Here is an 18,001-nt window from a genome sequence, read left to right on the forward strand (position 1 = left end):
GTTCCGCTCTCCCCGAATGACCCACGCCATAATAGTTGTATGTTGCTGCATTTTAGAGTCAAGCTTCTTCCAACTTGCCACAAATTGTTACCACATAGTTGTTGCCTCCCACTTTGTCAACTACAATACATCCACAATCCACCCAAAGGTCAACCACCAGTACACAATTAAATAATGCATGCCCAACACTCTCCTCTTCAATATCACACCATGGACACCTCGCCTCATCAATGAGGTGACGTTGCTTAAGAAGCGTACAAACCGGCAGAGTACCTGTACCCATCCTCCACAAAAAATGTCTTATCTTCGGTGGTACTTTTAGGCCCCAAATATACGACCAGGCTTCGTGAAGAGTCTCAAAATTAAGCTCCTTTCTTAGCATGTAAGTCGTTTTAGCCAAGGTATAAGAAAGATAAGGAGAAACTATTTGCGACACACAGACGAGTTGCAAAAAATTTTGAAAATTCTACAAGGTTTCAGGAATTACAAACGCTTGGGGTTGAAGAGATTGTCAGAATGAAGGTGTTTGCTTCAGAATTCTTGATTTTGCATAAGGTCAGGTAATGATTCAACTCAAGCTTCATAGTTTGATTAAAGGGTTTTAACAGTTTTCTAAACATGGTTGAGTAAGATACATCATTAACTAATTAAGTGAATTTTGGCAACAATAATTTATAAGCTTTAGTAATTATTTGTTGCAGGGTGGAATCAGCTGCAAGATATTTCAGTTTTACAACTGAATTTCAGAAATTGAAGAGAGAAAGAGAATTTTCCGGAATTAGAAGAAGAGGGAGATCAGAAGAAAAGAGAGAGAGAGTTTTATTTATTTTCTTGAATGAATTTGATTACAAGAAAGGTAATGCTATTTATAGCTTCTTACAGTTGCTGTAACATAACCGTATTGCTAGAATTAAGGAGTTTATAACAGAATTCAGTTACTCTAACTATTACAACATGCAGTCATTTACAGTCATTAACAAACTGAAACTGCTTATTATTAATATTGTGATTCTCCCCTTAACATGCTATCCCCCTTTAAGAGACTTGACCACAAGTCTTAGTCAGCAACAAAGTCCGGGAATCTGGTTTCAAAGTCTTCTGCATTCTCCCATGTAGCTTCATGATCTTCACAGCCATCCCATTGAACAAGATACTGAGTAAGAGCTCGATTGTGATGCTTGACAAACCTTCTGTTCAAGATTGCCTTAGGTTTGACAACTGTGGAATTATGTTTACCTTGAAACCAAGGAGGAATATGTGCTGCAATGGGCAATGTTCCATAAAACTTCTTTAATTGAGAAACATGGAACACATTATGAATCTGAGCATCCAATGGCAGAATCAATTTATAAGCAACCTTTCCAACTCTTTCAATGACTTGAAAAGGACCATAATTCTTGTGAGCTAACTTCTGGTTGGTTCGTTTCTGGACAGAATGTTGTCGATAAGGCTGTAACTTAAGCCACACCCAATCACCAACTGCAAACTCCCTATCAGACCTATGCTTGTCAGCTTGACATTTCATCCTTGACTGAGCTCTAGTTAAATGAAACTTCAGATTGCTGATCATCTCCTCCCTCCTTAATAAGCTCTTGTCTACAGTTTCAACCATGGATTCACCAGCAAGATAAGGCAAATGTATGGGTGGTGGCTGATTGTACACCACTTCATAGGGTGTCAACTGAATAGATGAGTGGAAATGAGTGTTGTACCACCACTCAGCAAGAGGAAGCCATAAACTCCACTCCTTAGGACTTTCTCCACACATACATCTCAAATAAGTCTCTAAGCACCTATTGACAACTTCGGTCTGACTATCAGTTTCAGGGTGATAGGCCGAGGACATGTTAAACTCAGTTCCTTGCAAAGAAAACAACCCCTTCCAGAACTGGCTTAAAAATATAGAGTCCCTGTCACTAACAATACTCCTTGGCCACCCATGTAACTTAAAAACATTATCTAAGTAAGCTTGAGCAACTTGGATGGCAGTAAAGGGGTGGGACAAAGCAATAAAGTGAGCATACTTGCTCAAACGATCAACCACCACAAAGATTACTGTTTTTCCATTGGATGTGGGTAATCCCGTAATAAAATCCATAGATACATCATACCATACCTCAACTGGAACTGGTAAAGGCTGAAGAAGGCCAGGACTTGCAGCATTATCATACTTAGATGCTTGACAAATTTGGCATTCTCTCACAAATTGTCTTACATCTTGAGTCATACCTTTCCAATGAAAAAGTTTCTTCAATCTCCTTGCTGTCAAATCTCTCCCTGAGTGCCCACTTTCTGGAGAAGCATGTTGCCATTGAATCAGTTTAGTTCTTAACTGATTATCTGGCCCGATAACCAGCCTTCCTTTCTTCCTAAGCAACCCATTCCTCAATTCAAAGCCAGCAAATATTTGCAAGTCTTGCAACTCCTCAATCACTGTTGTCAGATTAAAATCCAAATGGTAACTCATCTTAATCTGATGAGTTAAATCTGTTGAAATTACAGATATAGCCATGTATAAAATCTCAGAACCTTGCACCCTTGACAGTGCATCTGCAGCCTTGTTTTCCTTTCCACTTCTGTACTGTATATCATAATCAAATCCCATTAATTTGGACAACCAAAATTGCTGGAATGGAGTTGATATCTTTTGTTGTAATAGCCATTTCAGACTTCTCTGGTCTGTTCTAATCAGGAAGTGATTACCAGTGAGATACTGCTCCCATTTCTGTACAGCAAACACAATAGCTAAGAGCTCTTTCTCATATACTGATAACTTTTGCCACCTAGGTCCCAAAGTTTTGCTTATATAAGCTATGGGATGACCATCTTGCATTAATACTGCACCAATTCCAGAGTTTGATGCATCAGTTTCAACAATAAACTGCTTTGAGAAATCGGGTACTGCTAATACAGGAGAAGAAACCAGTGCTTCTTTTAATCTCTCAAAGGCATGTTGAGCCAACTCATTCCACTGAAAACTACCCTTCTTCAGCAAGTCATGCAAAGGTCTGCAAATCATGGCATAATTCTTCACAAATTTCCTGTAATAACCAGTTAAACCAAGGAAACTTCTCAAATCTTTAAGTGTAACTGGTGCTGGCCATTTTGAAACTGCTTCTATTTTTTTGGGATCTGTTTCTACTCCTTTTGCTGAGATAAAGTGTCCTAAGTACTCAACCTTATCCTTAGCAAATGAGCACTTACTTTCTTTTACACACATCTTGTTCAATCTCATCAATTCAAACACAATCTTCAAATGGCTCCAATGTTCATTCAAGTTTCTGCTATATATGAGTATGTCATCAAAAAAAATTAATACACACTTCCTAAGCAACTTTTTAAAAACTTGATTCATCCAATTTTGGAATGAAGCAGGCGCATTGGTCAAGCCAAAAGGCATCACTAAAAACTCATAATGGCCTGTATGAGTTTTAAAGGCAGTTTTGAATACATCATCCGGATGTACCCTTAGTTGATGATAACCAGCCCTGAGATCAGGTTTAGTAAACACGGTAGCCCCTGCAAGTTCATCAATAAACTCCTCAACTACGGGAATAGGAAACTTGTCTTTTATAGTTCTCCTATTTAGCTCCCTATAGTCAACACAAAGTCTCCATGTGCCATCTTTCTTGCCTACCAATACAACTGGAGAAGCAAATGGACTGCTACTGTTTTGAATAATACCCCTCTCTTGCATTTCTTGAACTAACTGCTCAATAACATCCCTTTGCTTGAGAGGATATCTGTAAGGCCTAATGCTCATAGCTTCTGCATCATTCTTGAGAGGAATTCGATGATCAAAGACACCCCTTAGAGGTGGTAACTCCACAGGGTCATCAAAGACTTCACTGAACTGTTTCTTTAGCTTTTCCAGTTCAACCAGTGTGCTGTCCAATATAAACTCCTCAGGTAACCTATGCCCATTTTGAAGCAAAACTGACCTCAAATTCTCAAATTCATCAATGTAATCTTCCAAAGATTCACCCTGCTCAAGCTTATTAAACTGCTCTACAGCATTAATTCCCTTACCATCCTTGAATCTTGCAGTCAAGTCAATGATAAAGTCATCCCACTCAACATCTTTCCTTATTGCTAGGTAACTAGACACCCAAGTTTCTGCTTTCTCAGTCATGTATAATGATGCAAGGTTTACTCTACACTCCTCTGCTATATTACATAGAGTAAAATATCTACTGCATTTTTTAATCCAGTTTCTAGGATTTGTACCATCAAACGTGGGAAATTGCAGTTTGGGAATCATACCTTGAGGTCGGGTAGAATTGACCCCAATGAAGGAATTTCGTGGAGATTCAGAAGCTCCATTTCTAGCAGCACTGCTATCCTTGATTTCTTTAATCATTTGCATCAGCAGTTGCATATTACTGGCTTGCTCTTCAAGCTTTTGTTCTAAAGCTTTCACTTGTTCCTCCATTGCTGAATGCTTGTTAGTGAAAGCTCTCGTAGTAGGTGCCAGAATTCTTCACTTATACCTCCTCAAAATAAGCAAGAACTTCAGCGATGCTTCTGCAGTTAATTGAACAGATTTTCGAAAGTGACAGAATGAGAGTGAGCAGCGATCGGCTCTGATACCAATGTTGCAGGGTGGAATCAGCTGCAAGATATTTCAGTTTTACAACTGAATTTCAGAAATTGAAGAGAGAAAGAGAATTTTCCAGAATTAGAAGAAGAGGGAGATCAGAAGAAAAGAGAGAGAGAGTTTTATTTATTTTCTTGAATGAATTTGATTACAAGAAAGGTAATGCTATTTATAGCTTCTTACAGTTGCTGTAACATAACCGTATTGCTAGAATTAAGGAGTTTATAACAGAATTCAGTTACTCTAACTATTACAACATGCAGTCATTTACAGTCATTAACAAACTGAAACTGCTTATTATTAATATTGTGATTCTCCCCTTAACATTATTTGTCTATAGTATTGTCAAATATTTATTAGAGAAAGGGTGAAAGAACCGTGCAATCAGGGATTGTGTAAACCAAGTTGTTGCATTTTGTGATTCGAATTCTCTATTGCTTGCGGACATGCAATTGTATTTTATGATTTGGTTAATTCTTTGTTATGTTTTCCATTTTGGTGGGGAAGGTAAGATTTTTTCGGTGGAAAATGGAAGATTACTCGGCCGTCAATCCACCAACAACACCATACTCTCAAACCTCTACCGGCTTCCCAGCAGATCAACTTCCCCAGTTCCCCCTACACCAACACCATCAACTTTTCGGAAGATTTCTACACCGATGAATAAGCCATTGTCAATCGAGAAATCATTGGTGACGAACCCTGTGATGTTGAGGAGGAAGAAGAAGATCTTTACAATGAATATTTTTACGAGTAATCTCTTTTATTTATTAATATTTTTTATTTAATTATAGTTTGAGGAGGTCAATTTTGTAATTTTTGGGTTGTGGAAATGTAGTGATTAGCCGGATATGGGAGAGCATGATCAGTATGAAGAGGAGGAGTTGAATGTTTCATTGGAAGATTTTGATTCAAATTATGCAGGATTGTAATGCCGCTGACATGGAGCTTGAATCACGCAATGCTCGGGTTTCAAACAATCACAAACTTCTTAAGCTTCTTCATGATAATGGTAATCTTTTTCTAGGGAAAAGGGAAACAAATGCAAACAAATTACATGGTTCTTTCATATAAAATTTATACCTTTTAGGCCTTGAGTGAAAATAAAATTTTTGTTGGTGTCAATTGTTTAGAGGCTTAGTTTATGTTGGTTTAGAGGAGAAGATCTCTACAATTTGTCTGTGTTGGCCGGTTCCTGTTGTTGCTAGTATAAATTTGGTACTAAAATCATAAATTCGGAGTTTTTGGACATTGGCCTGAGTACCTGATGTGCGAAATTAAAAGTTCAACCAAATTAACCAGGGGACTAATTTCATGTAATTGATCAGTTGAACAGATAACTCTTGGTTTATTTGCATATGTTTCTTAATTTGTGAACACATAAGAGTGTAGATTCATGCCTCTTGAAATCTTGAGTCAGATGGGATGATCAGGCTTTTAATCCTACATCCGCATTTACTTGCTGAAATCGAGAGTCTAATTTACTTCATATTGAGTAAGGTGGTATGTATATTAGTAGCTTTTCAAATGTTGCCTGGTAATGGGAGAAAATGGTAAAGGGGAAAAGGCTTCATTTTCTTTCCCTTTCCTTTCTATCTCTATTTATTGAAATTACATGATTCTTGACGTCATTTATTTTGAAATTATTGCATGTGCCATTCACTCATTTGTAAATTAAATCAATCTCTTTTGATTTATTTTTCCCAATTTGTTGATAAATGTGCTTGATGAATTTCCTTTTCCCAATTGATATTTGATGTAACTTGCTTGCCAATTAGTAATAATTGTAAATATGTCATAAACGTCGAATTCATGACCTATAAAAAATCAATTAGACTAAAACCATTTACCTGGAAGCTCTTTTAAAAAAAATAGGGGTTAATTCGTTAAATGAAAAGATCCTCTGATCCTGGAACTTTTTTAGGATGAAGCTTAGGTCTATTTGGAAATTTGTAGGATCTTCTTTCTAAAATATAGCGGGGATGGGGTGGGGTGGTGGTCTCCTTTAAACGACGCTTTTAAGTTAAACTCGTTTTCTAAGAAACTGGTTTTTGTGAGTTGGTTTTTCTAGACTAGTTGACAACATTTGGGTAAACCTCGTTCTTCTCAAGATGTTTTGTTTGGTTTAAAGCTCAATTTGAAGTGTTAATACTCTTCGCTGCTTTATTGTACTCCTACACTGGAACTTGAATATCGTGCGTTGTTTAATTGAAGCATAGTTGTAGCGGTTCATAATATCGTTTGGATTAGCTTGCAGACAAGTTGTAGTTGTGTTTACATATGTTTTCTTTGACTTTTTCTGGTATTGTGTTTTTACAAATTTCATCCATACAAGTTTTATAAATAGTTAGAGTATTCTTCCTAGTACGAGATTCATGCAAGCTACATAAGAATTGTTGTGGTATTAACTATGACTTTAATGTGGTTTTAGTGGACGTATTTTAAAGGGTAAACATAGCAGGTGAAAAAATCAACTCAACATTATTTTATACACTAACGGGTAAAATATCAATTGTCTGCTCTCATTCAAGTTAGTGTGCTTTGCTAATATCTTACTCGTTATATGTTTGTATCATTTGAATATTTTTGTTATTTCCCTGACATTTTTTTTTCTTGAATCGACTTAGCGGTCATCACTAAAATTTAACCTTTCCATCTAATACTTGTTTAAATGTAGAGGAAGTAAAAAGAATTTAAGGTCTCCCTTGTTACAAAAGCACAAAGGCACCTGACGAAGGTTGGATGTTGCAAAATGGAATAGGCTCGCCTGGAATTAACCCCGTGAACCATCCAGGAATAATCATCTTTTAGTGTTTAGATGTTCTAAGTTGAGGAAATGTTTGAGCTCTCTTCTTGCCCGATTTCAAAATTATCAATATTGCAGGGGGTTTTAAAAAACCTCTTTCCATGTGGAGCATTTTATTTTTTTAAAAACAGAATGCTTTCAGCCATATCTGAAGATTGTTGTTTATCCATTTGGAAAATCTATGGTGTACGTACTTCAGAAATACACGGGTACTTTTTTATTGGGTTTATATAGGTTGAAACGGGATTTAATTCTTCTACTTAAACTATTTTCATATTTTTAGACGTAAAATTTAGATTTATGAATGTGATCGATCATGAATGAATAATTTGTAATTGTGTGTAGAAGATTTTGGATGTAATATGTTTTTATTTTTCGATTGGTGTTTTGTTGAAATTTAAAGATTATTAATATCAGTGACGTGTCGGCATAAAATTTTTTTTAAAATAAAATATTGTCAAACAGACCCGTTAGGTTAGATATTAGGTCTTCATTGGACCCTTTTTTTTAAAATAAAAAATTGGCAAAGAGACCCGTTAGGTGAATAGGGGGTCTTAGTTTGTTGAATAGAAAAAAAATTAAAAATTCAAAGAGATCCCCTTTTCTGACATACTCCGTCTGTATTTTTTTAAGAGATACACTTGCCTTTTTCGGCCATATTTATTTAAGAGATACACTTGCTATTTTTGGTAACTTATCAACCCCACTATCTAATTAAATAATCTATTTACACCCCACCCCCACCCTCCATCCCCTATAATGACATGGTCCCCACTTATTTTACTTATTAAAATATCTACCCAACCCCACTTGTTTTATTACTTTATTTCATTCAATTTTTTTTCTTAATATCCGTGCCCGACCAAGTGTATCTCTTAAATAAATACGGAGAGAGTATGAAAGATACCCCATATCTTTAAAAATGGGTCTCTCCCCCCTTATTAATTATTGGAAAATTCTCAATGTAGCCCTAAACTTTTGTATATTATATACGGTAGCCCAAAAAAAATAGAAATATCACATATAGCCTTGTGATTCTTATATTTCTATCAAGTGACATTATTGATGATTTTTATGTTGTTAAGTGGTTAATGATGTTAACCATAGTTCCTATTTACACCCAAAACTACTTTAGAACACCATAAGTTTGATCCAAAGTTAAAGGTAAGTCAACTGAAATTACAAATCCCCTTTCTTATTATCTAAGGGGTCTCTTGTTTCATACAAAGAGACCGCTTCTAGATGAGGGGTCTCTTAATAAAAGAGGCCCCTCTATATAGAGACCCCGTCTCTTATGTCATTTTGGATGGATCTTTTAGCCCATTTTTATAGTAGTGAATGGGGCATATATTTTTTTTAATTTCCCGTTTATAATAGATAATTAGTTATATTTTATTCTAGTCCACGCTAATTTACGTGAAACTGGTTCACGCAAGTTATTTTAACCTTTACCAAGAATTACCCCGGCTTTCCTTTTATGGTGTTATCTAAATAAAGTGTAAAGTAATTGTGAAGTAGATGGAGGGAATAATAGGCCTATTAGCGAGAAAGTTGATGAAATCAATTATGAGGCTTCACACACAATTAATTAAGACAAAATTATTGATCTCTTATTGATTTCTGTCGTATTCGGAACTTCAATAGCTGACGCATTGATATTTGATACACCTAATTTTATAAGCTTTATTTATCTACTTCTTGACAAAGATCACTTTGGTGGGACTTCGGACCTTCCTTTATGATGCCATGCTAGCGATCATGTCTTTATTTTTCTTGCTGTTTTTCCACGAAATGTCCATAAGGTTTAACAAAATGTATTAAACACCATCAAGTTTTTTGAAATGTACAAAATATCCCTTCGGTTTAAAATAATATAAAAAATCTCGTTAAGGTTGACGGACGTTAAGTCTCCGTTAGGCTGATAAGTAGTTCAAATCTTTTGAACCAAATAACTCTAAGATTTAAACAACCTGAGTTTTAAACAACAATTTTTTTTCCAAAAACTATGTGTTTGAATTGAATAAACTAGTCGTTGGTTGTTGCAATCCTGGATTACCCTTACAAATCAGGGGTAACCTATTAGCTTACATACATAGAACACATTCACCCTATGCCTGATTCAATACAACGGCCTATATTTGACCTACCTAAGATACTATCCCCACCAATGAGAAGAGCAGCAGACAGACCATGTAAGAAATATGTCCTTCACCCAAGGTGTATTAGTCTAATACCAAGGTTCAGATTAATAACGAACAATTAATTCAGTGAGATCAAGTGATCGGAACAGGTGGCTGGAGCAATGCTTCCGATCAGTGAGTTCTAATCTATATTAGGCTCACAGCTTACTCTTGACTGAACCTATAAGGTCACACCATTGGTATGTAACAGATCACCGGATTAAATGAATCAGAAATTCATTTAATAACTTTTCGGAGATTAGTTCGGAAAAACATAAATATACGATATGACATTGGATCGGAATCGTATATCGTATTGCGTATATTCGTAAGTTAGGCGAAACGAATAATTGTACGACATTGGATCGTCAAAGCACTATACGATAAATAATCGCCGGAAGGCATTAGACGCAAAATACGAGAAGGCACACTACCGGCCCAACGAGCCAAGCGCGCAAGCACGCAAGGCCCGTCGAGGTGCAGCAGCGTGCAAGCGCCAAGCAAGGCCTATGCTTCGGTTGGGCACGCGTGCGGGGACAAGCAGCAGCAGCACAGCACATACGGCAAGGCCCACGGCCCAGCTCGCATGGTTGTGTGCTCGTGGGCTTGTGCGGGCAATGCTGGTTGGCTATTGGCCTTAGTGCCTTGGCCGGTTGGTGTTATAACCTTAGGGTTATAACACCACCCCATCCCTTATGTTTTTCACACACTTTTACGTAATCAGTTTAAACCTAAAATTCTAATGTTATTAATTAACTAGAATCCTAATGGATTTAGTTAATCGATTCTTAGTAGAATTCAAACTCCTCTATTTCCACCCTATAAATATGTGGTTCATGATCACAATTTATAATGCAATTCAATATACTATTCTAACTTATTAAGTTCAAGAGAGAATTTAATATTTGCCTAATATTATTGTGAGTTTCCCGAGTGCACATAAAATATTAGAGAATATTCTAGTTGGTTGAATCTAATTAAGGCGGATCCGAACGTGCTATGGACTATCTACGGAGGGGCGACATTTGGAGTCCTATACTTGTTCTTGTTCGGATCGGGAGCAGCTAGGGAAGGCACGCATCACATTGTATGTATCCTAATTATGCTAATTGATTATGTGGCAATTAATTTGGATTCCTGGTTTTATGGTTTTTCCGCAGGAATTATATTGTTTATATTATTCATAACCTTACACAAACTGCAAGTGGGTTTGCGTTAGAAGCAAGGTAGGACTTTTCAAGGAGAGGAAAAAAGTTAGGGTTTGGAGCAGAGATGGGAACTTGGTTAGAAAATGGAAGGGGTGAGAAACTGAGGAACTGAGGCTCATCTCAGAGAAAGAGGAAAAACGTGGCAACATCAATAAGACAACAAAAGGTCTTGCGCGCACAAGGTGTACAATAAATTTATCGTACACCAAAGTAACTTTTACCTAGTTTTTTGTAACTTTTACTATGTTTTGGTTAACTTTTATATTATGAATTTTTTTTGATAAATTAACTTTTTAAACGATTAAATGATTAATTTTTATACATTATTAATGATTTTGAAGAAATTTTGTTATTAAAATAAGAAATGTTTGAAAATATAAAATAGATAACTTTTACATATATAATGGTAACTTTAATGTATTTTGAGTCAACTTTTACTTCGATGTACAATATTTATTGTACACCCTTTGTAAACAAGAATTTGTGATAAGACAAAGGTTAAAAACATAAGTACACTATTCTTAAGGAAAAGACAAAAAATAAACATGAAGGAAATTGGGTTTAATTTAGGTAATTCACTATTGTGTGAATAGTAATCAAAGTTTGAGGCTTTATAAGTGTTAGGATTATAGTTTTGGTAGAGTATCGTCGTGAATTTTTTTGTTCGTTGATAAAGAAGTATGAAAGATCGCAATAGTAAATTGACTTTGATGAATAAAAAAGAAATCATTCTCCAGGTACAATAAATCGTTAGACCCTCTCTCCAAAAAGGCTAGATAAGAATTCACTTACTGAATAGATATGGATAAAAATAAATGTTTTTTATTTTGTTTTGTTAAACACAAAATTATAAGCAAAAGACCATGGCTGAATTCACGTGAAAATTGAATTGTTAGAGGATAATGTAGAAAAAGAAGTAGGGCTCCAATAATATGGATTCTCTAATCTCCAAATTGATAATTACAAGATAGTGCCATAATGTGATAATGGTATAGTGGTTCTCTCGTGGCTCCAATAATTATATGGATTCTCAAATCTCATTGGCACGTTGGATCGATCCAATCCAACCTGCCCCGTTAAAGAAATGGACATCTGGTAATTATAGCTCGAATAGAAATACATTCTCCATTCTTGAAAGTTCTACCTTACTGGCTTTTGTACAGTTTTCAATGTGCATTTTTTTAGTGTATCGCTATTCGACGCCCGCCCACGCTAAAATTGCTCTACTATTCATAGCGAAAGTACACAACTATCCTTTTAAAAACGGATTTTTCATGAAATACCCCCGAATTATGGCGTAATTCACCAAATGCCCCTCGACTTTCAGAAATTCACCAAATGCCCCTCAAAAATGACTTAATACCCAAAATACCCTTACTAATGACGCGCCGTTAGTCCTCTGTTAGCCTAATTTTTAAATTCACCAAATACCCCTATTTTATTACTTATTTCATATAATACCCCTATTCTGAAACTTAATTCACCAAATACACATAACTTAAAATTACCCATTTTGATGCTCAGCGGCTAGTTTTTATGTTTGAAAATTAGCCGTTGCTTATTGTTTGCTTATAAAAACCCCTTTTCTGACTATTTATTGTAGTTTTTCTATTGTTTTGTTAATTTCATATCATTTTTGTCATGAGTTTTCTTTCAAAATCATCATCCACACCCATGAATCCACATATGTAAGAGTCCCAAACAATTTCTAATATTATGGGAGGAAATTTCCATCTGAGGCTCCGATACAACACTCAGTAAGTTTCAATTATGATCCAATAAGTTCAGGCCTCATCCAGTAAAGACAATGCACTTTAGCTGAGCAAAAGGCCAAAAAACCCCATTTTCAGAGGGATCTTATGTAAGTGAAGCTGAAGTAATTCAATCTAAAGCTAACACCTTAATATTCTTATTGTCCGAATGGTAAAGAAACTAAGAAATCAAGTTCAATAACACATACATTTTTATCACAACCTCGATTTCAACTTGGATTCATGATGTGAAAATCTTGAGTTTGGAGGCAAATCTTTGTGCCAAGATTCATGTTTTTTCACTGGTTCATGAGCTTTGGAACATACCTTAGTTTCATTTTTTTTTCTTGTTCCCTCAAATCCAAAAATAGACATTTGTCCATAAATCTGACCATGTCAATAGGACCTAGCTCAAAAGAAAAGTGGGAAAACCTTTATGCCTCGACTGTAAGGTTGAGAGAAAGTTAGGAGATTGAAGAAAGATGTTTGGAGGCAGTAGAGACAGGAGACAAAAGGGAGTTAACGTTAAATATGTGGCATGGAAGCAATAGAAGCCGAGGTAGCTGGAACATATGCGTTAGAATAAAATTAATAAGAGCTTTATTTTTAATCTGTTTGCATATGTTAAAGATATTTCCCATATTGAAAAAGGAATACCTTCCGATTGCGTGGTAAATATAATTAATTGGTCACATAAATAATAAGGTACAAAAGAAGTAGCTATTTTCTTGAAGAGTTGCGACGTTTTGAGGTGTTTTTAGGAGTGTTTTCTGTTTTAGTGTTGTACCAGAGCTTCAGATTGAGTGTTGTATCAGATATTCGGATGTCAAATTTTCTCCCATGATAACAAAATTTATTTGGGACTCTTACATATGTGGACTCATTGGGTGTGGATGATGATTTTGAAAGAAAACTCATGACAAAAATGATATGAAATTAACAAAATAATAGGAAAACTACAATAAACCGTCAGAAAAAGAGTATTTATAAGCAAACAATAAGCAACGGCTAATTTCCAAACACAAAAACTAGCCGTTGAGCATCAAAATGAGTAATTTTATGTTATTGGTATTTGGTGAATTAAGTTTCTGAATAAGGGTATTTGGTGAAATAAGTATTAAAATAGGGGTATTTGGTGAATTTGAAAATTAGGTTAACGGAGGACTAACGGCGCATCATTAGTAAGGGTATTTTGGGTATTAAGTCATTTGTGAGGGGCATTTGGTGAATTTCTGAAAGTCGAGGGGCATTTGGTGAATTGCGCCAAAATTCGGGGGTATTTCATGAAAAATCCGTTTTAAAAACTTATCCATCCCTTTCATTTTTTTTTACCCTTCTCACCTCATCTTTCCCTCACCTCTCTCTCAACCCCCCCCCCCCCTCCCCCACCAAGCTGACTCCCAGATTTTTGCCGGAAAACAGAAATTCCGGCGAGAAACTTTTTATAATAAATTATAATCAACTAAAATATTATATTGAATAATCTAAATTAAAATAGAAAATTAAATAATACAAAAAAAATATTCGAAAAAAAATAAAATTAAATTAAACATCAGCAATAATACAACAATAATAAATAAAATAAAATAAAAAACTAAAATTCAAACTGCTTCTCTTCCCCCGCGCACACCATTTGCGCCACCATCCATGTCAGCCGCGCACAGCCTTTGCGCCGGTGACATGGGGGTGGTGCATCAGATCTGCACGACCCCCATGTCACCGGCGCACAGGCTGTGCGCGGCTGACATGGCTGGCCACGCAAATGGTGTGCGCCACCAATCACAATAAAATTAAAAAAAAAATTCAATTACCTTAAACGCCGGCGGTAATGGAGGAGACAACGGCGTCGATGTGGGTCTTCTCTTTGGAGCCCATTGACGTTTACACCTTCACCGGCGACAACCGGAGCCGTGGCCGTCGAAACAGGGGTTGGAAACCGCCGCGAAACACTATGCGTTTGCTCCGGATTATACTTCAACGCCGCCGCGAAACAGGGTCTTCAAAGTCGCCGCGAAACAGGGTCTTCAACTCCGGCGATATGGGTTTGCTCCGGCGGCGGCGATATGGGCTTGCGAGCAAGAGGGGGGGTTTATGAGGCCACTCCGGTCGGGTTTGCGATGGGCGGCGAGAATATTGTGATGTTACTGTGATGGCGGCGGCGTTGATGGAGGGGTGCCGGCAGGAGGAAGGGAGGGAGGGAGGGAAAGAGCAGAGAAGGGGAAGGGTGATAAGGGAGGGCAGAATCGTACTTTCACGTAATAAATTAGGGCGTTATTAACGGAACAGGGCGTCGAATAAAGATCCCCTTTTTTTAGTTTTGCATATTACGTACGTGTTCTAAGTTCTACGGAGTACTCTGTAACCGATGACACACCGTAACATTACAACCTATATAATATATACTTCCTCCGTTTCTAAATAGTTGCACTATTTTGACTTTTACCACTATTCACTTGTCTTGCTTTGACCTTAATTTTCTACTAATAAATAAAATTAAAAATTATTATACAAAGTATTATTAGGTTTGTCTTAACATATATTTTAAATATATCAAATTTTTATAACTTTTACTAATACATAATTATAAGTACTAATGGTCAAAGTTATGCGTTGGCAAACGTAAAAGTCAAAACGGTGCAACTATTTAGAAACGGAAGAAGTATATATATATATATATATATATATATATATATATATATATATATATATATATATATATATATATATATATATATACTACGTACGTATTGTAGCCTTTGATACAACATCACAACCTTTTCGCCTTACTTGTATATTCTTGTTGTCAAATTAATTAAAGACAAGAAATACATCCAGTTCATTTGAATGGCAGCCACAAACACAAAAACCCAACCTCCATCTAAAGACGATGAAATGTGGTTTGGTTTTCCAATGCACTTTTATCAGGGATTTTGGCTAGAAAATATGATTTCTGAAAATGTAGACACTTTTCAAACTCATTTTCAAGCTAATGATACAGATATCATTTTAGCTAGCCTTCCCAAAACTGGCACAACATGGTTGAAATCCTTACTTTTTACCATTTTTAATAGGAAATTTTATTCTGATGTTTCTAAACACCCTTTGCTCACTACAACCCCTCATGAACTTGTCCTCCAACTGGAGTTTGACGTTTACAAAAATAGCCTTGGTTGTAACCCGCCAAATCACACTGAAATACCCTCACCTCGACTCTTTGCTACCCATATACCATATCTACCTTTGCCGGAATCTATCAAAACCTCCAAATGCAAAATTGTTTATGTTTGTCGAAATCCTTTTGACAATTTCATTTCATTTTGTAATTATTGGATTCAATTCAATATCAATGAGGGCATTAAGCTAGATATTGATCTCATGGAGGAATACTTGGATAAGTATTGTAAGGGCATAGTACCGTTTGGCCCGTATGAAGATCACTTGTTAGGATACTGGAAGGAAAGCCTGAAAAACCCGGAAAAGGTTTTGTTCTTGGAATATGAAGGGATGAAGAAAGAACCGAAATCTCATTTGAAAAGGTTAGCGGAGTTTGTTGGTTGCCCGTTTTCGGAGGAGGAAGAAGAAGGAAATGTTATTGATGAGATAATTGAGCTTTGTAGCCTTAAAAATTTGAAAGAAGTGGAAGTCAATAAGAGTGGCAAGTTCTTCGGTAGGGTTGGGAACAAGGCTTTGTTTGGGAAAGGAGAAGTGGGAGGTTGGAATAATTACTTGACTCCTTCAATGGCTAAACAATTTGATCAAATGCTACAAAAGCTTAAGGAGGCTGGATTTTCTTTTACACATTATAAAACATAATTTATTTGAAGCTCCGTGCAAAATAAACTAGAGAAAGAAATTCAATAAAACAATTTGATCCTAGATTTATTTTGTGTTTGTATTACTCACTATGTATCATTTTACTTGTCGAATTTTTGTGTGTTTGTATTACTACTCATAAAATTTGGTCAATTATGATGACTAAAATGAGACGGGTAGACTATTATGGTTGTAATTTAATAAAGTTATTGTACCTCATTTTGGGGAAAAATTGGCCACGGTTGTGCCGAGTAAATGCTAAGTGTTAAGTGTTGATTAATAATATATAGCCATATTACTAACTTAATACTAGCACACCAAGTCTAAAGTGTAATCCCCCATAATTTCATACATTTTATTAACAAATTTTAAAATATAGTTAATTATATTTAAATAGAATTTACGAATTTTAGAAATAAATATATAATTAATGTGTATTTTTTTGATTACGTTTTAAATATTTTAACGGTTTATGAAATCAAAGATAATTTTAGAATTTTACGTTGAAAGGAATTCGAACTATGAAAACACGTTCAATTGAATCTTGAAAAGCAATCCTAACCATTTTGGGTTCAAACAAACTCAATCCTAGTTCTAGCCCAAATTATAAAAGCCCAAATAAATAAACCCAAAATTCCTACCCATGTTTCAATTCACGTGAAACAAATCCACTCCTCTCCTTCATCCTACGTAAAACCAAAACCCCCAAACCTTACTTCCCCTCCAAGTGAACTCTCAAACGTTGTTCAGTCGCCACCACCTGTACCCTCGCCGGCGACCACCGCTGCCCCTCTCAGCAACTTCCGCCGCCGGTAACTCCTCCATCCCCTGCTTGTTTTTCTTGCTCCTCCTTCGTTTCTTACCCTTCTCCTCTTGGTTGGTTCTGTTTTCGCGCTGCGAGACCACCGTGCTCTCCACCAGCACAGTCGCCGCTTCTCCGTCGTCCCGCCGTCGCCGCTGCACGGTAACTCCCCCTCTCTTTTCGTTCTTCGTTCTTCTCTTTCGGTTTCTTGCCTCTCTCTTCCTCACATGCTTTGGTTTCTCACAGCAACCACAACAGCTCTTCGCGAGCCTTCTCGCCGCTCGCGCAACACCACCTTCGCCGCCAGTCGCGGCGCCTCCCCTACTCGCCGCCGCACCACCCTGTCCACCGGCAGCCTCTTGTTTTCTTCTTCATTGGGTTATTTCTTAAACCCTAAGCTAATTAAATTAAATGTTTTAATTATATTATTAATTTAATTTATGTTTTGATTGAATTAAATTTATGATTTTTGTGATTTATTTATGAATTTCAGATTTTAATATTGCATAATTGAAATACTAATTTTCAGATTATATATTTTGATTAAAATAGGGGGTTTTAATTATTAAAGCATGGATTTTTAAGGTTTTTAATAGTTTTGATATCATGGTAGGATGATTATAAATTATTAAAGTTATTGTTTTTATGATTTCAAAGTTTTGGGAGTAGTTTGAAATTAGTTATATTGCTGAAAATTTAAAGTACGATGTTTGCAAAGAGTTTTCAACGAATTTCAATCACTAATTCAATAATGGTTATGCTAGGAAATCAAATATTGAAGTTTTGTTATTGGAGAAAAGTTCTAAATATGTTTAGGATGTAGTTAGAATGTGTTATTATAGCT

The 18,001-nt window shown here is 36.0% G+C and overlaps 1 protein-coding gene and 1 long non-coding RNA gene across 3 annotated transcripts; both read left to right on the forward strand.

The window, feature by feature from the left end:
• The first annotated feature begins 323 nt into the window (after window positions 1–323).
• Window positions 324–7,759, forward strand: LOC130465943 (uncharacterized). 2 transcript variants are annotated; one of them, XR_008925966.1, is made up of 4 exons: window positions 324–560; window positions 5,105–5,350; window positions 5,436–5,609; window positions 7,275–7,759. It is a non-coding gene; the product is annotated as an uncharacterized lncRNA (long non-coding RNA). The 2 variants fall into 2 exon arrangements; XR_008925965.1 differs by lacking the exon at window positions 7,275–7,759 and having other exon boundaries at window positions 5,436–6,810.
• A 7,538-nt stretch (window positions 7,760–15,297) lies between these two features.
• On the forward strand, window positions 15,298–16,638 carry LOC110799493 (cytosolic sulfotransferase 5-like). The gene has a single exon (XM_022004761.2). The coding sequence runs from the start codon at window positions 15,387–15,389 to the stop codon at window positions 16,353–16,355; it is 969 nt and encodes a 322-aa protein (XP_021860453.2). The 5' UTR covers window positions 15,298–15,386; the 3' UTR covers window positions 16,356–16,638.
• The last annotated feature ends 1,363 nt before the right edge of the window (window positions 16,639–18,001 follow it).

The sequence above is a fragment of the Spinacia oleracea genome, chromosome 1 (genome assembly GCF_020520425.1).
Source record: "Spinacia oleracea cultivar Varoflay chromosome 1, BTI_SOV_V1, whole genome shotgun sequence".
Lineage (NCBI taxonomy): Eukaryota > Viridiplantae > Streptophyta > Magnoliopsida > Caryophyllales > Amaranthaceae > Spinacia > Spinacia oleracea.